At 44.6% G+C, this 23,144-nt stretch overlaps 2 protein-coding genes across 2 annotated transcripts; both read right to left on the bottom strand.

Annotated features, from left to right (window-relative positions):
• Positions 1-13,621: 13,621 nt before the first annotated feature.
• LOC140347111 (arrestin domain-containing protein 3-like) lies at positions 13,622-15,501 on the bottom strand. Its single transcript, XM_072433447.1, has 6 exons — positions 15,210-15,501; positions 15,079-15,139; positions 14,829-15,000; positions 14,663-14,750; positions 14,094-14,350; positions 13,622-13,989 (listed from the first exon to the last, which is right to left on the bottom strand). The coding sequence occupies exons 1-6, from the start codon at positions 15,466-15,468 to the stop codon at positions 13,861-13,863; spliced, it is 966 nt and encodes a 321-aa protein (XP_072289548.1). The 5' UTR covers positions 15,469-15,501; the 3' UTR covers positions 13,622-13,860.
• Positions 15,502-16,376: 875 nt separating this feature from the next.
• Positions 16,377-22,824, bottom strand: LOC140347437 (uncharacterized). The gene is made up of 12 exons (XM_072433874.1): positions 22,489-22,824; positions 21,537-21,597; positions 21,305-21,452; positions 21,036-21,126; positions 20,843-20,973; positions 20,577-20,668; positions 18,097-18,386; positions 17,633-17,693; positions 17,413-17,560; positions 17,003-17,096; positions 16,665-16,924; positions 16,377-16,534 (listed from the first exon to the last, which is right to left on the bottom strand). Exons 1-12 carry the CDS (start codon positions 22,781-22,783, stop codon positions 16,439-16,441), a joined length of 1,767 nt encoding a protein of 588 aa, XP_072289975.1. The 5' UTR covers positions 22,784-22,824; the 3' UTR covers positions 16,377-16,438.
• Positions 22,825-23,144: the final 320 nt, after the last annotated feature.

Raw genomic sequence — 23,144 nt, 5'->3', positions numbered from 1 at the left:
ATCCATATATAAGGCACACTGGATTATAAGGCGCACTGTCATTTTAAGTAGATTTTTTCCTGGCCGAGAAGGAGGGTCCAAGCGTTCCTCATCCCTCTGGACATTGTTTAATCCGTTCTTTACTATCGCCCTCCGAGACAACTGCTGCTGTCATTTTGGGCGTTACAAAAATACATATTTTTTAGCAATAAACATTTTCTTTTCTTTTTTTTAGCCCAGTTTTTAACATATCACTAAGAAGTGAGGCCTGTGAAGTTCAAAGGACAGAACTTAGGGGAATTGTCCGTCTCGTCACCGACTGATGCAACAAAGCAGAATATTAGAGATGCTGGCTGTGATGCCCGGGGTATAGAGGAGCCATTTACCCTGAAGACTGTTACTCTCCTCAAACTGCCCAACACACATTCTGCTGACCCCTGATAAATTCTTTGCCTGAGACACAAAGACGACGTAGCTCAGGGGTGTCCAAACTTTATTCACAGAGGGCCGCATTTTCAAACTTATACAGGGCAGAGGGCCATAGACAACCCAACAATGAAGTGAACCATTCGAAATTTAGCATTTGACATAATTTCCATGCGCCTCCACACCTTTAATATTTATATTAGGTTTGTTTAACGTTAAAAAGTTTTACAGTAAAAAGTACTACTTTTTGTTGTTTGGGCCAACTTAGCAAGAAGCCTGAGGGCCAACAAAAATGTGTCAGAGGGCCGTATTTGGCCCCATAGTTTGGATTCCCCTGCTGTAGCTGAATGTGATTTTCTTTCGGGATCTTTCCTTGAACCGACACCTTAACGTGGTGGAGGGGTTTGAGTGCCCGAATGATCCCGGGAGCTATGTTGTCGGGGGCTTCATGCCCCTGGTAGGGTCTCCCAAGGCAAACAGGTCCTAGGTGACGGGTCAGACAAAGATCGGTTCAGAAGCCTCTTATGACGACGACACGAACAAGGCCGTTTACGTCGCCCGGATCGGCGTCACCGGGGCCCCATCCTGGAGCCAGGCCTGGGATGGGTGCTCCATGGCGAGCGCCTGGTGGCCGGGTCTTACCCCACGGGGCCCGGCCGGGCACAGCCCGAAAGAGCGACGTGGGGCCGCCCTCCCGTGGGCCCACCACCCGCAGGAGGATCCATAAGGGGCCGGTGCAGAGAGATCTGGGCGGCAGTCGACGGCAGGGGCCTCGGCGACCAGATCTCCAGACACAGAGACTAACTCTGGGGACATGGAATGTCACCTCGCTGGGGGGGAATGAGCCTGAGCTTGTGCGGGAGGTTGAGCGATACCGACTAGATATAGTCGGCCTCACCTCCACGCACAGTTTGGGCTCTGGAACCCATCTCCTCGAGAGGGGCTGGACGCTCCACTTCTCTGGTGTTGCCCGCGGGGAGAGGCGGCGGGCTGGTGTGGGCTTGCTGATAGCCCCTCAGCTCAGCCGCCACGTGTTGGAGTTTACCCCGGTGAACGAGAGGGTCGCGTCCCTCCGCCTTCGGGTGGGGGACAGGTCTCTCACTGTTGTGGCGGCCTACGGGCCGAACAGCAGTGCAGAGTACCCGGCCTTCTTGGAGTCCTTGGGAGGGGAACTGGACAGTGCACCGACCGGGGACTCCGTTGTTCTACTGGGGGACTTCAACGCCCACGTGGGCAATGACAGTGACACCTGGAGAGGGGTGATCGGGAAGAACGGCTTCCCCGATCTGAACCCGAGCGGTGTTCAGTTATTGGACTTCTGTGCTAGCCACGGATTGTCCATAACGAACACCATGTTCAAGCACAAGGGTGTCCATCAGTGCACATGGCACCAGGACACCCTAGGCCGGAGGTCAATGATCGACTTTGTTGTCGTGTCATCAGACCTCCGGCCGCGTGTCTTGGACACTCGGGTGAAGAGAGGGGCAGAGTTGTCAACCGATCACCACCTGGTGGTGAGTTGGATCCGCTGGCGGAGGAGGAAGCCGGACAGACTTGGCAGACCCAAGCGCATTGTGAGGGTCTGTTGGGAACGTCTAGTGGAGCCCTCTGTCAGTAGGGTATTCAACTCGCACCTCCGGGAGAGCTTCTCCCATGTCCCGGGGGAGGTTGGGGACATTGAGTCCGAGTGGACCATGTTCTCCGCCTCCATTGTTGATGCGGCTGCTCAGAGCTGTGGTCGCAAGGTCTCCGGTGCCTGTCGTGGCGGCAACCCCCGAACCCGGTGGTGGACACCGGAAGTAAGGGATGCCGTCAGACTGAAGAAGGAGGCCTATCAGGCCACTCTGGCTTGTAGGTCTCCGGAGGTCATCGACGGGTATCGGCAGGCCAAGCGAGCCGCGGCTCGTGCTGTCGCAGAGGCAAAAACCCGGGCCTGGGAGGAGTTCGGGGAGGCCATGGAGGAGGACTATCGGTCGGCACCAAAGAAATTCTGGCAAACCGTCCGGCGCCTCAGGAGGGGGAAGCAGTGTCTCACCAACACCGTTTACGGTGCGGGTGGAGGCCTGCTGACCTCAACTGGGGATGTCGTCGGACGGTGGAAGGAATACTTTGAGGATCTCCTTAATCCCTCAGTCACGTCTTCCGAAGAGGAAGTGGAGACCGGGGACTCGGTGGCTGGCTCATCCATCACCCAAGCTGAAGTCACTGAGGTTGTTCGCAAACTCCTCGGTGGCAGGGCTCCGGGGGTGGATGAGATCCGCCCTGAGTACCTAAAGTATCTGGATGTTGTAGGACTGTCTTGGTTGACACGTCTCTGCAACATCGCGTGGCGTTCGGGGACCGTGCCTCCGGACTGGCAGACCGGGGTGGTGGTCCCTCTGTTCAAGAAGGGGGACCGGAGGGTGTGTTCCAACTACAGAGGGATCACACTCCTCAGCCTCCCGGGTAAGGTCTATTCCAAGGTACTGGAGAGGAGAATCCGACCGATAGTTGAACCTCGGATTCAGGAGGAGCAGAGTGGTTTTCGTCCCGGTCGTGGAACACTGGACCAGCTCTATACCCTCCATCGGGTGCTCGAGGGCTCATGGGAGTTTGCCCAACCAGTCCATATGTGTTTTGTGGATCTGGAGAAGGCTTTCGACCGTGTCCCTCGGGGTGTCCTTTGGGGGGTGCTCCGGGAGTACGGGGTCCGGGGCCCTTTGCTCAGGGCTGTCCGGTCCCTGTATGACCGGAGCAGGAGCTGTGTTCGCATTGCCGGCAGTAAGTCAGACCTGTTCCCAGTGCATGTTGGACTCCGCCAGGGCTGCCCTTTGTCACCGGTTCTGTTCATAATTTTTATGGACAGAATTTCTAGGCGCAGTCAGGGGTCGGAGGGTGTCCGGTTTGGGGACCACAGGATCTCATCTCTGCTGTTTGCAGACGATGTTGTCCTGATGGCTCCATCAAACCCGGACCTGCAACATGCACTGGGACGGTTTGCAGCCGAGTGTGAAGCGGCTGGGATGAGAATCAGCACCTCCAAATCCGAGGCCATGGTTCTCGACCGGAAAAAGGTGGCTTGCCCTCTCCAGGTGGGTGGGGTGTCCTTGCCCCAAGTGGAGGAGTTCAAGTATCTCGGGGTCTTGTTCACGAGTGAGGGAAGGATGGAGCGTGAGATCGACAGGCGGATCGGTGCAGCGGCTGCAGTGATGCAGTCGCTGCATCGGACCGTTGTGGTAAAGAGGGAGCTGAGCCGAAAGGCAAAGCTCTCTATTTACCGGTCGGTCTACGTTCCTACCCTCACCTATGGTCATGAGCTTTGGGTAGTGACCGAAAGAACAAGATCGCGGATACAAGCGGTCGAAATGAGTTTCCTCCGCCGTGTGGCTGGGCGCTCCCTTAGAGATAAGGTGAGGAGCTCGGCCACACGGGGGGAGCTCGGAGTAGAGCCGCTGCTCCTCCACGTCGAGAGGAGCTAGCTGAGGTGGCTCGGGCTTCTGTTCCGGATGCCTCCTGGGCGCCTCCCTCGGGAGGTGTTTCAGGCATGTCCCACCGGGAAGAGGCCCCGGGGAAGACCCAGGACACGCTGGAGAGACTATGTCTCTCGGCTGGCCTGGGAACGCCTCGGGATCCCCCCGGAGGAGTTAGAGGAAGTGTCTGGGGAGAAGGAAGTCTGGGAGTCCCTGCTCAGACTGCTGCCCCCGCGACCCGGCCCCGGATAAAGCGGCAGAAGATGGATGGATGGATCTTTGAAGTATCTATCGATATATCTATTTATCTATCTATCTTGAGTAATTTCTAAGTTTCGATGCAGTGCAAAGCAAAAACATTGCAGACCTCAGTAAAGTTGCATAGTGCACCTTTAAATTTGAAATATCTGATCAGTGCCAATTTGCCTTTGAAACAACAATTGATTATTAATAATCTGTGGCTTAAACTGTGACGCAGAATTTAAATAGAGCTGGATTTGAAGTGGTCCTAAATACAATCAAAAATGTAAAGATTTTTAAAAGAAGTCTTAGTTTGACATTTTTAGCCTTTTTTTGTCATTGTGTTGGGCAATTTGATGGACTATGGAGCAGTAGCAAGTGAAGGGCTGTACGTTGATACTTTGTAATGCTGTCACACACCCATCTGACCCTAGACTTTTAAACAGCTCAAGTGGAAACATCCTCTTTCCATTGAAATAACATTGGAAAGAGGATGTTATTTCTATCATGCTGAAATATATCTGTTTATGTTTTAATTATCTAGAGGTTGTTTACAGGGACCAAATCTTTTTTTTCAGATGAGGTAATATGCATGCTTAGCCAAACTGTTTGCAAAAGAAAGACTTAATGACTGACTAAACATTCTTTAAAAAAATGAAATTTATTCAGCCATAATTTGTTTGTCAAGCTACCTTTCTACCTTTCTACCTTTCTTTGTACTTAAGATATGGTCTACATAGATGAGAAATGTGCAAAGAAATAGTTGACCAATATTGAACAAAATAACCCAATAAGCAGACCGGGTATAGTTCAAGACGTTAAATAATTGAACTTAACATGATTTTGAAGAAGTCTCTGTGCAATATTAGTGTGCACACAGGCTACAACCACTGATGGGTTTCTTCCCGTGGTGTTCATTTGGTTCTGATTAGGCAACATGTAAACATTTCTTGTAACAGCGAAGAGTCGACGCAAACAGCAGATTTACTGTTTTTAATAAAGTCAGAGCCACGTAATAAAGTTGAGAGGACAATGATCAATAATGTGCATCGCTGTCCACTGTGCAAAAGACTCATTATGTTTACTTTTCTCTTGTCCCATTATGGCAAACAAAGGCTTTGGGAAATCATTCACATATGTTCACTGATACATTTAAAAAACAATTGTTTGTTTATGATGCTTTGAATAAAGTACTGGTCATTCTGTGAATGGAGCAGACAAAACATGTTCCCAAGTGTGTTGTATTTTGTGGCATTGCTGCGTCATTGTGGGAATCTGCCTATGATGTGTTGCATGACAACAATAACAGCTGGGTAAAGGGTTCCCCAGAACACTCTCCCAAACTGTGCACCATACAAAGTCAAGGATACATTTCACAACACGGGATCAAAAATCTGAAGCAATTTCTGTGAAACTGGCAGGTTTCCAGCTGAGAAAGTGAAGTTATGGTCAGTTTGGTCTGGCTTTAAAATACACCCATGATTCATATACTCATATACTGAAGAGCATATTTAATGCTTTCGAATGTTTGAAGTTGCACTTACTACTTACTTAACTATGTAGCCCTATGCTGAATGTCAAAAGAAGAGATATAGAATTATAGAATTATAGAATCCGTTCAGATTCTTTCTATTGGCATAGTTTGTAACGGACACAAGATAAAATATGACTTGTTTTGTTGCTTGCCCATGACCAACTATTAAATGCATTCTATATAAAACATGGCACATCATTCAAACAAACATTTTAAACACAATGCTGTCTGTTGTGAATGTTTGCATAAACTTGTCAGAGACCAACGTGAGATGAGGCCCTGCAGTGAGAGAGCCAAGAGCAGCAAGTCCTCCAAGTAGGTCCAGGCCCATCCCAGACCAGCATAGGCCTAATGAGGAACACATGGACCCACCGTCCAAGGCAGAACTGGGACAGTCAAGGCTGAAAAAGAGGGATGAACTCTGACTAAAAGCTTTAAATCAAAAACCAGTCACACATCCACTTTTTAACATTGTGGCCTTTAACTCCCTCTAGTGGTCTCTGAATTCAAATCCAATGATCCAAAGGCACTGACCATTCGACATTTGATTTATATATATATATATATATATATATATATATATATATTATATGTATATATATATACATATAAAATATTATGTTTTTCTGCATATGTATAAAAAATCCCTTCTTGCGGGTGGTATTGTACCTTTTTCTAAGCTCGGGTCCTCCAGGGAGCGTGAGGGTTCTGCGCAGTATCTTTGCTGTTTCTGTTCCTGCACTGCACTTTTCTGGACTGAGATGTCTCTCCAGGTGGGTGGGAGTCCTTGTCCGAAGTGGAGGAGTTCAAGTATTTCAGGGTCTTGTTCACAAATGAGGGAAGACAGACGGATCGGTGCAGCATCTGCAGTGGTGGGAGAAGAAGCTCTCGATTTACCGGTCAATCTACGTTCCTACCCTCACCTATGGTCATGAGCTTTGGGTAATGACCGAAAGGACAAGATCGTGGATACAAGCGGTGGAAATGAGCTTCCTCCGCCGGGTGGCTGGGCGCTCCCTTAGAGATAGGGTGAGGAGCTCAGTCACACAGGAAGAGCTCATAGTAGAGCCGTTGCTCAAACACGTGGAGAGGAGCCAGCTGAGGTGGCTCGGGCATCTGTTCCGGATGCCTCCTGGGCGCCTCTCTGGGGAAGTGTTTCGGGCATATGTCCCACTGGGAAGAGGCCCCGGGGAAGACCCACGACATGCTGGACGGACTATGTCTCTCGGCTGGCCTGGGAACGCCTTGGGATCCCCCAAGGAGTTCCAAGGAGTTGGAAGAAGTGTCTGGGGAGAGGAAAGTCTTGGAGTCCCTGTTTAGACTGCTGTCCCCGCGACCCGGCCCCAGATAAGCGGAAGAAAATGAATGGATGGATGGAGATGGCTGATGTTTTTCCAGGGATCTTCTGTAGCCACTCCTCCAGTTTGGGAGTCACTGCCCTGAATGTTCTGATGACCACGGGCACCACTTCCACCTTCACCTTCCACGCCTCCTCCAGCTCTTATCTGAGCCCTTGGTATTTCTCTAGTTTCTCGAGTTGTTTTCTTATGTTGCCATCACTTGGTATTGTCACGTCAACCACAGCGGCTTTCCACTACTTTTTATCCACCACCGCAATGTCTGGATCAGAATCAGAAAAGGTTTATTGCCATTGCCAATTAACAGATGTCACACAAAAAGGAACATACCATGGTGATTCTGTGCAACATAAAACAATGAAGAATGATAAAACAACCTATATTAAATCAAGAAGGAAATTTAAGCAATTTAAATCTGCTAAAAATAAATATAGGCTTACTATGTATTCACAAATTTACAGTTAAATGTACAGATCTAGTACAGAACGTGAACAGTGCAGTGAGTGATTGAATTAGTTAAAGTGACAGTGTTTAATAAGTGTTCATGAGTCCAGAGGGAAAGAAACTGTTCTTGTGGTGGGAGGTTCTGGTCCGGATGGACCGTAGCCTCCTGCCATCCGACCTGCACGTCCAAGAGCCCTGGAGACATACAGGTCCTGCAGAGATGGAAGTCTGCAGCCGATCACCTTCTCAGCAGAGGCACAATGCGCTGTAGTCTCTGTTTGTCCCTGGCTGTGGCTCCAGCGTACCACACGGTGATGGAGGAGGTGAGGATGGACTCAATGATGGCCGTGTAAAACTGCACCTTCATTTAAATCATGGCTTGGTTGGTTAACAGTCTATCAGTCTGTATCTGGAAGTCCCACAGGATCTTGGCTCGGACATTCTACCAGTTTTGAGGGTGTTTCCTGTTTTTTATTAACTTAAATCAACATTAAGACACATCTCAATATAGCTAACATTTGATCCTAATACACATAAATCTTAGGCCTTAGCAGTTGCTGTGTCACTGCTCTCTGAGATGTGGCTGTGACTGTCACTGAGCTTCTGAGGCTGAACTGTTAACATTTGAATATTTTAGGTCACGCGACGCCTCAAAATTCCCGCTCTTTTTGCACCGGGTCATAAATGTTGAATCAATGTTGGCATTTTAACCCTAAAATATGATGTTAAATAAATTAATCATTGGATATATATATATATATATTTTTATATATATATATATATATATATATATATATATATATATATATATATATATATATATATATATATATATAATTTATATGAGGCAATTCCTCAATTCACTCCCCCACTGCTCCTCCAGTGAGCAGTTGACTGTGTCCTCCTAGTCCATTTGCGCACATGGCAGCACACACACACACACATCTCTTAAGTCAACCGCGAGAGACGCAGCGAGCAGGAAGGAGCTGTGAGCCGCCATTGGCCAGCGTTTCTCCACCCCACCGCCTTTGAGTCTCAGAGGGGTCTTCTGCAGTGCTCTGCTTCAGGAGCCTGAAAACACAAGAATGGCCCCCTTTCTGAGTGCTATTTTTGGGCCTCATATCAGCAACTGCTTCCCCCGTTTTCCACAGTTTGCAGCATACTGGCTCCAACTGAGTCTGAGAATCAATGCAAACAGCAAAGAAACATGATACCCCACTGACTAGGACAAGAATCTGCACTAAGAATGAGGGAGAATGCATATTCAGAGCTCTCCTCTTCTGCAGGGCAGGGCCCAGGGGAGAGAGCTCCGCATCCACATATGAGCGAAAACAAAAACAGATATTTTTTGTCACGTTAACAGTTCACAGTTAGGCTGCTTCAAAACAATTGTAGACAATTAAATATGTCTGGAAATTCATGTGTTTGGGGTATCAATAGCTCAGTGGTGGATTTGCCCTAAAACCTGGGATTAGGACAACGCGCAATCTATTTATTGTCTATTTGTGTGATGTTAGTATTTATTGTAAACAATAACATGAAGTCATACATGAATACACAAACAGAAGGAGACCTACTTAGACCTTAAATGAAAGTAACAGTAGTATTTGTTACATAGGCTTTCGAAAGGTGCATTTTAGTCTATGCAGCAAATAGGCCTGGTGCTCTTTTTGCATGTGTTTTTGGCCTGCTTTAGTTTGACTTCCTGCACACTGGCTTTCATCTCCCCAGGACCTCAGGCTGTAACATCAGGAGTCCCTGGAGGCTGATCATGAGCCCATCCCCTCAGTTGGATTTATTACATTTTGATGCACGACTCACACACATTCTTTACCTTTTTATTCTGAAAAGTAAAGGAAACATAACAACAGGGTTTTGCACTCATTTTGATTAACAAAACTATCTTTCCCCGTCTTTAGGAGCAGGCATCAGTGTCTGGCTACATTCATAAAATAGAGGGAGGTCCCTAATTCTACAATGGCCTATAGGGCTTCAGATTCATGTGGAACCTGTCAGGGGGAAGAGGCATGTTTATGAATGGACACGCTGCTCGTCTGAGATCAGTGTGGTGTGCAGCACGGTAGAGCACACACAAGTGCATTGTACATATGTTATCATGCACATTATGAGCCTGGGACAGCACCACAGCCTGCCCTCTTCACACACCCCACTGCCCCGCTGTCCCTAAACACTCCCCACGTGCACGAGACATTGCAAAGTGTAAACTATTACTTTTTTGTTGCAACTTGTTTGTGCGGCCTGGAGAGAGAGAGACATGGCCATTGGGCTTATTGATGGTGGTGAATGCCAGCGGGCATTACAACAGCGAGCGGCCATCTGCCAGCCGAGCGAACTAGCAACCCCACCAGCTGCAGTCGCAAAACGCCCTATAAAGCAGGACATGCATGCAGCTTCTGACGTCTGCGGCCACACTGCGCTACAAAGCCCAGAAAAAGCCAGCAGCGGAAACAATGAGAATCGCGCTTATAAACGGCGCATAGCCTCGGAACGGGCAGTTTGATCGCCTTTGAGAGCGCCTGAAGTGCACATCAGGTCGTTTCGGAGGTTCTGCGATGGAAATATTGACATAAAAAGGACTCATGCAGGGCCACTTTAATACCCCGACATGGCGACGGCAAGAAAAGGGAGAGAGCTTTTTACTATTTTGGAAACAAGCGCGGACGCAGAAAGTAGCTCGCCGTGCGTTAGTCAGGACGCTCCGCTTAATCTTTCGGCCGATGTGAAGTGGTTTGAGATTCCGTATAAAAAGCCGGACTCGGAGGAGGACGAGGCGTGCGAGGCGGAGGAGGACGGCGAGGGGCAGAATGGATTCACAACAGCCGCCGCCGCCGCCACAGCCGCGCACGACGCGGCGGACGCGGACGGTGGAGTCCCCTGCAACATCATCGTGGTGACGGGCAGTAACGGGCTCAAGCACGAGGAGGAGGACTATGTCGAGGACTGTTTCTACTCTACCTCCACTAACTGCTCCGACAACACCTACAACGACTCGGATATTGATTTCTCCGATTTGGAGGAGGAGCAGGAGCGCAGAAGTTTTTTCAGCCTGGAAGACGACCTGGACTCGGACAGCGCCGCCGCGGACTTCTGGGGAGAGCCGGACCAGGTCATCTCTATAGAACCTTTCACGGCTCCCTGTGGCCCGCAGCACGCGCTGAGGGACGATGCCGACACCCGTGACTATTTCCGGATACTCTTCCCAGATTCTCTTTTTGAACACATGGTAGAACAAACAAACAGTTACGCCCTCTATCGGCAAAGGAGGAGCGGGAAGACAGACCCCCACTGGCACCCCACTGATGTGAGAGAGATGCAAGCCTATGTGGGCTTGAACATTCTTATGGGCATCAATCAGCTTCCAGACACTGGCATGTACTGGGCCAGTGACCTTTTCATAGGGAATGCAGGATTTAAGAAAACAATGACGGCCAGGCGCTTTGAGAAGCTCAGTCAGTACCTGCAGCTGTGTGAGCGGGAGTCTGAGCCGGAGCGAGGAGAGCGTGGCTATGATGGCCTCTTTAAGATCAGGCCTCTGCTGGACATGCTGGAGAACACCATGTGGGACGCGTACATGCCCAATCGCTGTTTGACAGTGGACAAATGTGCCATTGTGGTTAAGGGACGGTTCTCCCCTTCACAATACATGCCCTCCAAGCCTCTGAAGAAGGGACTGACCGTGTGGATGCTCTGTGATTCTAGATCAGGGTACTGCCATCGGGCCAAGATTTCTGTAGGAAAGCCAAGGGACGATGAGGCGGCAACATGCATTAGCCAGAGGGTGGTGACCTCCCTGGTGCGGGGCCTGGAGGGTCAGTACCACCACCTTTTCATGGACAGCTTCTTTACCTCTGTGCCACTGCTCCAGAGGTTGCTGCAGGATGGACTGTATGCCTGTGGGCCCACCCATCCAGGCCGTAAAGGCTACCCTGAGGTTCTCAGACCACGCAATGTTGGAAAACTGTCTCAGGGTGAGTTCTACCAGTGCCAGCGAGGGAACCTGGTTGCTACGGTAACGCGTGATGTTAAAGTGGTCAGCTGTTTGTCCACCAACTCTGCACCCGGTATAGTTGGCATCAGCCCGGGAAAACCACAGAGCGATGCAGAAGGTGAGGGTGACAGCGACAGTGGCGACAGCTCTGGGTTTGGTGCGCCTCGACCATTGCCCCTGCTTCTCTATCAAGAAAACATGAGAGGCGTAGATCTTTGTGACCAGCTGAGAGAGTGCTATCTTGTGGGTCGGCCGTGCAAAAAGTGGTGGCGCTACTTTCTGTGGTTCTACATCAACCTCTGTATAGTCAATGCCTACATCATTCAGAAAGAGAGCAGAGGGGGGACCCCACCCACAGGCTTCAATGGAAAACAGTTCACTCAGCGCCACTTTCGGGTCCGTCTGGCACAGCAGCTGATTGGAGACTATCAGGGGGCCCGGGGCATGGAGCGGGCAGCACGCAAGAGGCACGCTGACTCGCCCATAGAGTATGGACACAGGCTGGAGCGTATGTCCGAGCGCTCCCGCCGCTGTAGGAACTGCACTAACAAAGGACTGAGACACGAGAGTGTGTTTGGCTGCAAGATATGCAATGTGCACCTATGCAGAGGCGGCTGCTTCTCCGAATTTCACAAATAACATCTGGTTGATTTTTATATTCTTTGTGTTAGCAAACCTGTGTCTAAAAGGTTTTATACAAAAGATGTAATTCCAAAGGTTACCACATCAGATGCACAGTATAGTTACACTTTCAGTGAGTTAGATTTAGGTTTGAGTAATTATTGCACGTATACGAGAAATAAGCTGTAGAGTGTTGGAATCAGATAGAACGTTCTGACATAGCTCCTGCCTTCCATATGGACAGAAATGCCTTGTCACTTTTTTATGTAAAATATAGCCTAAGCATTTTTGAGATCAACTTTTCAGCACTTGCATTAAAATTGGAAATGTTTACTATGAAAACCTTATTCCTCCCCTTTTCTTAAATAAAGTAACTAAAACATTCTCATTGGAATCTCACTGCAGACAATTTGTATTTGTGTAACAGTTACTAGTGTCTGACCGATAAAAGACACACTTTTGAAGGACATGAGACGCTACATGGGCCCTGCAAGGACACAGCTTGGAGCAATTATAGAGCAGAAAATGTCCCTGCGTGCTGAGTGGCCACAGGAGCCATGATGCCACTTCTTTCCCCAACCACACAACACACAGCCATCTGTAGCCCTTTTACGTCTAATCCCCAGAAAGTCGACTAATCACCCACCAACACAGTTCAAATCATGTTCCTTTATTCATTTATCAAAACACATTTAACTGAACTGTGTTGTTTGACATGAGCCGGCCAGACTTGTGTGTCCTCAGTGTTCCTCTGGGTCTCTCCTACCCCCTGGTTTGTCTTCAGGCTGTTCTGTGCGCGCACACACGCGCGCACACACGCACGCGCATGCGCGCGCACACGCACACACACACACACACACACCTTCCCAGTTGGTGGAGGGTTTGTCGACTGGACGCCCATCCCGCTGATTTCGGGAGCCCCCGTGGGGCGTATCCATAGTAACCACAGCAGATGAAGATGAGGAGTTGTCGGGAGGCCTAGATGTTGTCATGGCAGCCACACTACAAAGTTGTGATGTACCACAGGCCACTCCCCCTTACCCCATTACACTCCAAATTCAGGCAAATCAGGCCGTGGGTAGGTTGCTGGAGAAGCATAGCTGGTTACCAGGCAGGGTCTGCAACAACTTCACATCAAATGCTAATGCTAAACTATGAATTTGTTGGAAAGGGGAAAAACACCGCAAACTCTTATTTAGACATCATTTTGAATATTTAACAACCACGAAACACAGCAGGGTACATTCTGCTTAAAAGGGAACCAATTACACGTGATCCTAATAAAAATAAGCAAAATATGATGAATGTGTAAAAAGACCAATTTGCTCTTATAATTAGTGTACCTTGCCCAGTTTTGTTTGTAAAAAGCAAAGGACACCTTCATTTAAATACTGATTTGTGTCAATAGGGGCACTTTGCTCTGTGTGCACTGTGGTATCATGAGTGTCACAATCATTGTGCTACACCATAAAACACTCAATTATAAAACACTCAATTATAAGTTGGCACAGCCAAAACATGGGACTGGTTCCATTTATAAGCACTGGTTCCACTCACACTGCAGTTGGGCAACACATGTTTGTTTGTTCCATTTGCAAAAAGAGCTCCTTGAGGAGGATGAGTGTGAGAAACCCGCCCTGTAATTCCCTTCTATCACTGTATCTTTGTTTGGCTTGGTATTTCAAAGGTGTCTGTATTAAATATTAAACTCTTACAACATTGGATAGCCTAAACTGAACATTTGTAAGTTAGTCTTATTGCTTTTACAAACACCAGCACTGTCCCTCTAAATGGCTTATTTTAACCAATAAGTTTTCTAAACCAAATGGACCGTTTGGGTTTCTGCTGCGGTGGTTTTGGAGAACCCAAAAGAATGATCAGAGGGAGCTTGATCTCAGAGTCTCGTTCCTGTGGCACATCAAGAGTCACCTGGGGAAAAAAAGTACATCATATGTACACAGTATACACACAGTATATATATATATATATATATGTGTATGTATGTATGTATGTGCGTGCGTGCGTGTGTGCACCTTTAGCCTGTATTCCAGCTTCATCATGGAGCAGTTGAAGAAGGTCGGAGACAGAAGAGGTGCAATGCTCAGGACTTTGGTCACCGTGTGGCTGCTGTGAGGGGAAACTGGGTCGCCCGTCCCAAACAGGACATCGTCAGCGTGGACCATGTGCTTGGACTGGGCTACAAAAGTTTGCTTCTCACACAGGTACAGCTTGGGGGTGACTGTTCTCGATGATTCATTGATAACCTCAACTGTCACTCCCATGGCCTCACCTATGGTCACAGTTGGTTTCATGCTTAAATATTTTGATAAAATTAAATGATTTGAATTAAAGGTCATTTACAACTGTTTCCCAGGGGGTACTTGGAGGGATTTTAGATTCAAAAGAGATGTGGAATTGAATAGTATTTGCATATAAAACATAATTAAAACAATAATGCATATGAGTTATATTTGGCGATACACTAGTAAATGGATTTATGATGACAAAAGAAACAGTGATACGATATAGGTGGAGGACTCAGAGTGTGAGACAACGCTTAGGGGCTACATAAGATGAAAAAGATTGGGAACCACTGATTTACCTTGTCTGATTCCCATTTTTTCAGAGACAAACTTCATGGTGACTTTTCCGATGCCACAAAAGGAAATGCGTGTTGCTTGTTGCTGTTCCTTCACAATAAAAAATAATAGAAAATAAATCCAACCATAATAGATGAGCACGTTCAAGTCATGTGTAACTATACATACCTTAAGCCCAATTATGACCATCTCAGTTTTAGATGCAAATGGGTACTCTGCCGTGGTCCGAAAGGGAAACTCGGTCTTGGTTTTGTGTACAACCCAGATAGACTGAGTCAGCTGGGCCCGCAAACTGTAGGTAATTCTGCCCCATTTTCCCTGATAGGATGAAGGCATATCCCTGCAATCAAAAGCATAACAAAGACATGTATTGTATTATTTTATTGTTCAGAAAACGTTTGGACATAAAGATACGTACGTGTTTGGTATGTTAAATGTAAAAGGAAACACATTTCTCCCAGCGCCAATGATTTCAGAACCTGTAAAAGGATTCAACGTGCATTTTAGCATAACATATAAACATAAAGATAGGATTTATTTTTAACAAACCATCTCCTTTGTTCTTGTCCTGAAGGATGATGTGTTCAAAGTAGAAATATTTCCTCTTGTCTTGGTGCACCACAGTGTTGGCTCCGTTTCCCTCGCACCAACTCACTTTGGCCTTGCCTTTCGCTTGCACATAGAAACACTGCACTTTGGTCTCCTTTGTGGTCACTACGACGACCCGTCCAGTCAGGGTGTCTCCTGGAGAGTATGTTCCCTCATTGTTCAGTTTGCTGTATTCCACATGGAAGTGCTTCACTGTCATACCCAGCCTCTGTCTGTGCACTGTCCATGCGACCACTTGTCATCTGTAGTGGGTTAGAAGTGGAGGATTTGCGTCTCCAGTCATGTGATCAACCAGCACATGAGCCACCTGATCCTCGTGGGTCGCATTACAACACACAAAGGCGAGCAAAGGCACTGCACTGATGCACAATGGCAATGCAACAATATCATTTCAAAACTATCACTGTTTGGAATAGCTTCATAAAGGAATCACTTTTGCAGCTCAAAGCATAAAAGGGCTCCAACTGACTATTACAATAATATAATATAACTGCTTATTTTAGTGGTCAACTTGTCAGCAATCCATTTTTAGATTAGTCAACAAGTATTATAGTATATTGAGACTTTTTATTACACACATATACTGTAGATATCTTTGCTATAAAACGGTCTTTCTGCATGTTTTTTGTCCAGATAATTTATTACGACTATCAAAACACAACTATGATTCATTTCTGTAGTAATTTCTGTAATTTCACACTGGTTTGAGCTCAGTTTAGCCTCGGTGTGGCCTTGGTTTGGTCCTTTAGGCTTAGTTTAGTTCTATTTAGTCCAATTTACTTCCAGGTTTAGTCCCAGTTTAGTTTGAATTTTTAATGAGGACTGTACGACTACACAATAATACTATCAACTCACTTCACTACATGATAACTCGAGCAATATGTTTGGGACTCAATGTTTTGTGTACATTGTTTTTTCACTGGTAAGTTGTTATGGTCAGATTTTACCCATAGAGACTCCAGAAATATGTAACTTATATGACTAATTACAGATAATAACTAACTATAAATGTGGGTTGCTGCTAAGGTCTCGTGGCGTGTGTTCAGCTAGTAATCAACAATAACACGTTTATCTTTTTTACATTTATTACAAAAGCTGATGGGCAGTTTAAGAATACATTATTAACAGAGATGCATACATATTTGTTTATAATTGAGTCTTTTTGACCCTCAGTTTTCTATATGAAGTATATGTCTCCCAGACTCTGGCTGCACAATGATTGGCAACTTGACCACAGGGGAATACAGGGGACCATCAAGACAGATCTGCAAACACAAAACTCTTAACTTAGTCCAATAAATGTCATATTAATGTTGAGTACAAAAACAGTCAAAAGTACTAAAATGTTACTTTCTAATTTTGACATCCTCGCCAAAATATCCATAAATATCATACCTCCAGTCGGTACTCCTGTTTGAGGATGTTGCAGTTGAGAAACGTTGAATCGAGCAGCTTAGGTATTTTCAGAACTTTAGTTTGTGTCACTTGTTCTCCGGCCTCTACAGGTTCACCCTTCTCCTCCACAATGTGTTTAGTGTGAACCTTTCTCTTATTTTTGACAAAGAAAGACTGCTTCTCATAGAAAACATATTTGGGAGTTGCCTTTGTGTCTTTTGAGTTGTTGGTGATTTGAGTTGTGATTTCTAGGCCTTCACCTGCAAAATATTCATAAATTGTATTTATGTATTTATTAGGACTATATTTAAACAAATATTAAATGGATTGACTTTTACCTGGAACATAACCCGTCCTTTCAGTGCTAACACTCAATGCCATTTTCCCAGAAGAAAACATTCCTTTTCTCTCATCCTGCCCTTGTTGAGGTTTCTGTAAAAGACAAATACAAGGCCATATATTGTGGTTAAAAATATATTGGCCTATAATATATAGGCTTATATATGTTTAAGTACTGGGGGAACAGGAGGTTTTGAGAGTCAAAGCAACAACACTAGTAATCATGGTAGCAGAAGGGTTGGAACTGTCTTTGAACAGTGGCTGTTGCAATGATTGTTTTACAAGCAGCTATAATAGCAGTGTTCAAACTCAGAATTTTAACTTTTATACGTGCAAATTTAGACTACTTATTCTGAACTCATATTAACAACACATATATTCACCGCTGTATACATTAGGGATACATTACCATTATATCAAGCTCAGAATAGTTTTTGGGCTCAGCCATGAAGATTGGGCTTTGTTCTTTGCGGTCCATCCTCATGAAGCGGCTCGCTCTGGCTTCCAGTGAATAACTGATGTGTCCGTGGCGTCCCACCCAGGGTTGTGGCAAGTTACTACAACAGATTATTACCCATCACACAGATTAGTAGATAAAGACAAGGTGTTGTAATGAATAGTATACATACATGTCAGGGATGTCAAAAGCAAAAGGGAAAACATGGCTCCCTGCAGGGAGAACCTTAGACTCTGTAACAGACAAAGAAGATGTTTCATTTCAAGAATGGAAGGACCTTATAGTATTGTGTACAGTACTCTAAACTATTTAACTGTAGCTAATTGCTGTTGTGTCCAAATCATTTAATATTGTCAACATAAAGCCTTTGTCACTTGTAGAGTAGGAAAAGAAAACACAATATCAACTCAAGTAAGAGTACAGTTACATGATGAATACATGACTCAGGGAGTAAAATCCTATTACTAGGAAAACTAGAAGTACAGTTTCTACTCAAGTAAATGTTACTGTGAATATAACTGAGACTGAGTCGTACACATATAGTTAGTGTTCCCATATTTTATTCCTTTATCCTACACTAGATTAGATGGTACTGCACAGCGATACAAACCACTTTCAAGGGAAAATACAACTCACCAGGTCCTGATGGTTCCAGGAGAATTCTGGTTGTGGAAAAAAAGTACTCCTTGGCTTTGTTCGAAACAATAGCATAGATATAATTCTCTGTCCAAAACACAGATGCTTTCCCTTTGGCTCTCACTGAAAGACACTTGATTTTAGTGTCTTTAGCCAACTCCAGAACCACTCTGCCTGTGAGCGTTTCTCCTCTAGAGAACACGCTCCCTTCCCTTGATGGGTCACGTTCAATTGTGAGATTTTTGATGCTCATGTTTCCCTGAAGATGTCCTGGACTGAAGCTGTGAGAGCTCTCATATTTATCCCAGTGTTATGGCCGTGACGTGTGCTTTTACAACATTTGCTTGAAGCACATGGCTTACGAGAAGCTGATAAGAAACACATCGTGGTAATGTTGCCAGTATGTGCTGTTCCCGTCACTGTAAACTCAGCCCTATATGTCATGAATGAGGAACGCACTGGGATAAAACCCTTGAATTATTGGCAATTTCCCGTAGCAGCAACATTTTTGTGCTGGAAAATAGCGAATTGTGTAAGGTACTAAAGATGATTTGTCTACATAAGAAGAAAAGTTTTATACTTTACACATTCCTGGCACAGCAACAGCATCTTCATGATGACAATCAAGTGGTAGACTTTTTTTTTTTTAACATAAAACAGAAAATCTATGTCTGTATTTAAGTATTTTTAATGGTAAAGGGAGATTACATTCATTACTACCGGTAACTACAATGTTATGGTCCTTAGAAACATGCCTTTAAAAGGTAACTTCCTATACGGCTAAGAGTTAACCATTGTCCCAATAGGTAATAAAAACAAAGACACTTAACTTGAGAAATCGATGTGAGGAATTTGTCATACTATAAATTAGGGGTAAGTCCAGGTGGTTAGGTAATCTGAGAAGTTTGTAAAATAGTATTTCCTGTTAGAAAATAATAACAAAACAATATTCTTGGATGAATAATTTGAAATTGGTTATTTAAATCAGGGGTTCCCAAAATTACCATATAACCAACTTTGTGTGTGTGTGTGTGTGTGTGTGTGTGTGTGTGTGTGTGTGTGTGTGTGGGTGTGTGTGTGTGTGTGTGTGTGCGTGTGCGTGTGTGTGTGACAACACACCTGTCCAAAATCAGACTGCTTTTCAAACTTTGGCCACACTGTGGGGCTGCTGATCAACTCAAAGTAAACAGGTCAGACTATCACATAACTTTCAAATGTGTTAAATAGCTTGCCTTATATACATACGTTTGGGAATATTGGTTAAGTTATACCTTTACAGATGATAATTAGTAATATAGTAATAGTAATTCCATGTGTTACCTAGCAACCAGGGGTGAAAACTCTCCTAATTTACACACATGGTGAAAAAAAATATACGACTGCACCTTTCTTCATATAGTAGTGTTTCTTGCACATAAACTGTGATGACAGAGGGATTCATTTTTAGAACCCACTTGACTTATGTCAAACTTTGATAAATATTTACCACAGGTATTATCTAAATACCAAACGAGCAATCATTTAAAAAACCTGTCATGCCGTTTTGTGTGCCTCATGTTCAGTGTAGAAGTCAGTCTCCAGTATGTACAATCATATCATCAATATAGCTTTTGCTAATAGCAATTGTAATGCTGTGTTATGTTTTTTCATGTATGGTTCTCAGTACAATCATCCAATAAGAAAGCAGAAGGAGTCTCATAGGAGTTATAACGAGTTATGAGCTGAAATCTCATTTAAAACCAAAAAGCACCTAAAATTCTGCACCTGCACCAGTCATGAATCAGTGCTAGTGCAGCCTCTGCAGTTCAGTGAGGCTGGAATTCTGGAGGAGAAGGACATGAACATGAACATGATTTAAGCAGTATAGAGTACAAAGCTTTGTGCTTTATATTGCCTGGACTTTCTTAATTAAGAAAAGACAGTGACAAGATCCCCAAAGTTAAGAATGTAACACTGGATTATGAAAGAACACATACTAAAGCTAAAGGGATGCCCGGACCAAAGATTACATTATGGCGGATGAACAGACATTAAATTAATAGTTGAAAGAACAGAATCTGCAGAAAATGGAAATGAAGACCAAACTGACTTTCTGTAATTAAGCATTCTACTAAAATCATATCCAATAACAAAAGGAACTAGATACTAATACTCTGAGAAGAATTTTCCATGTGTACTTTTTACTTTTACTTAAGTACAATTTTGGCAGCAGTACTTATAATTTAATAAATTATTAGCAATGTAACTAATTTGCTCTATCCACCACTGACAACTGCAGCAGATTTGTGGATAGTAAATCCTGCAGGAGGAGAAGTGTTTACATAGTGTCAGACCTTTGACACTTAACCATGAAGTAGTAATTTATCCACATAACACATCACACATGTATGATACAGTATTTTACTAACTTTATTCCTCTTCACTAACTTTAGACAAAACAAATCATTCTTTGGATGGATTATCCAAACAAACTTTCACACTGGTTTTGCTCTTGCAGCATCTTGGACTCCTTCATCACGATGATCGGGAGCTTAATCTCTGGGTTTCCCATTAACGACACATCCAGGGCCACCTAGAAAAACACACTTTTTAAACCCTGGGAATAAGGCGTTACATAATCATAGATAATCTTGATAATTTTGCTTATTTACTTCACCATTAAAACCATAATGTGGAATATTTAGGGTTACTTTACACGAGAAACTAAAAGCTAAATTACCCAACTTTCCTCTTATAAATTATTGTGTTGTTCGTCTTTGGTGTTGACCTTTCTCTTTAACTTTGTATAGAAACTTTGCTTCTCATACAAGTAGTACTTGGGCGTGACCATTTTGTTTGAGTTGTTGACGATTTCAACTCGGACATCAATTTTATCTCCTTTAAAACAATAAAAAAGGGGGGGCAAAATTGCGGACTTTGTGTTATTTATTTATTTTTACCTTGAAGGTGTCCCATCCGTTTAGTGTGCACGTTCAAAGTTACATTTCCAGATGAGAGCAACTTCTTGTTACTGCATGTGTATTGAGGTTTCTGTCCAACATAAGACACCAGCATTTATCATTTAGAAATAATAAATAAACGTTATTACTATAAATGCATGGACTGTTATTATTCTACTAAAATATGATTAAATATTCCAAAGTAGTTCAAATATTCCTATAACAATAAAAGTCGGTTCTGCATTTAGTAAACTGAGATACAGTAATACCATTATGTCAGGCGTTGACAAGTCTTCGTCGAAAAGAATAAAGAAGTCTTCTTTAGCTTTGCGATCCAGCCTCATAGACCTGCTCGCTCTGGCTTCCAGGCGGTACAATATTTTGCCATGTTTACCCTTGAATGAAGATGGCAGCTCCCTGCAAAGAGGAAGAGACAAAATCATTTTCCCAATGTTCTTTACTTTTTTTAAAATAATGTAATGTATTGTAAAATTCACATACATATTTGGTATTTCAAAAGTAAAAGGGAAGACATGTCTCCCTGCAGCTATCACTTTAGAGCCTGAAATATAAACACAGTAGTCAAAAAATGCATAATAGAGAAGAAACAAACATATATAAGTTGCACTGGAGTATGAAATAAGGTGTGAAAATAACAAATAATATCACATATAAGTCGCTCCTTATAAGTGTGGCAGGATAGCCTGCAGGCGGGCCCCTGCCACTGCTTAGACGCCCCTGATGGGTGAATCGATCAAGCGTCCGTCCATAAATTGCTGTCTGGTGACGTCAGTCGGCCTCTGACCTCACACACTTCCTGGTTGCTGGGTGCTCCACCTCGCTCCTCAGTCCAGGTATTTTGAGTTGTATGTGAATAAGAAAATATTGTATGTCTAACAAGTGTCATTATTCAGTGTGCCGCGGTGCTGCCATGGGCCTGTGTGGTGTGAGACCTCCGGGATGTGCGGCGTGCGGTTATGCGGCGTAAAGCCTCACGCGCTGGCTGCGCCGTGCTGCAGCCATCCTGTTCCAGGTGCCCTGTCTTGCCTTTTGTTGGGAACGCTTTAACTGAACGCTTTTTGTGAACGCTCGTATGACAACCTGTCTCCTATGAAGACAACGGACTGTGAAGATCGACGATTTGTATTAATAAATGTATCAATAACTTAAACCATGCCTCTGTTGTTCCAACGACGAACTTGCGTGCCTTCGATTAGATTGGTCCTGAGCCAGAATCTCAGGTGGCGTTGTTGGAAATGTGAGTGTAAACTGTGAACATGGAGTAAAATAGTGGACGCATTGGTCCACTCTGCCACATAAGTATATAAGTATAAATATAAGTAAGTCGCACTTCGTCCAAAACTATGAAAAAAGGTGCGACTTATAGTCTGGAAAATATGGTATATAAGACACTATAACAAAGGCCACATAAAAATTACCAGATACAACTTACTACGTTTCGAATCATCCAAAAGGGGATTTTCAATGCAAAAGTACTTTTCCTTGGAAGTGTATGTTATGTGTAATCTGGGTCCATAATGTTCCGTCCACCTCACTGACGCTTTCCCCTTCGCCTTTACGGAGAGACCTTGAATTTTGGTTTCTTTGGACAGCTCCAGGACCACCCTCCCCGTGATGGTGTCTCCTCTTGAAAACACATTGTCTTTGTTGTTGGCATCGTACTCAACGGAGAAGCTCTCGATGGTCATGTTCCTCACCACCAACTCAAGTGCTCTTTGACAATGCATTCAAGCCCTTTATACCACTGTCACACTCGTTATCAATAAGTTGTCAAATGTGCAACCATTGCCATGGTGACATACGCAGATAGCTTCACCATTTAGCCTATAATATCAGGATAAATGTTACTGTTGCTGACAATTAATTTAGGTACTTTTGACCTGTAGCTTTGAAAATAAAATGAATGTCCTCGTTCTAACAGTCGACTCACGGCGGGCTCGTCTCAGTGCCTTTGGAAATTGCGTGTCTGTATAGTATAGTTGACTTTTTTTTACAAGGCATTTAGTGAAATCTGATTTCCCAAAACCCCTCCTTAAGACTATTGCCACAACAGATGCAGCAAGAAAAACTAATTTGCTGTAAAAAGCA

This window comes from Eucyclogobius newberryi, unplaced genomic scaffold, assembly GCF_026437365.1.
Source record: "Eucyclogobius newberryi isolate DKJ021-1_F unplaced genomic scaffold, fEucNew1.0.hap1 SCAF_6, whole genome shotgun sequence".
Taxonomy (NCBI): Eukaryota; Metazoa; Chordata; class Actinopteri; order Gobiiformes; family Gobiidae; genus Eucyclogobius; species Eucyclogobius newberryi.
Note: the sequence above shows the minus strand (reverse complement) of the source record. Positions and strands in the feature narration are given on the sequence as shown.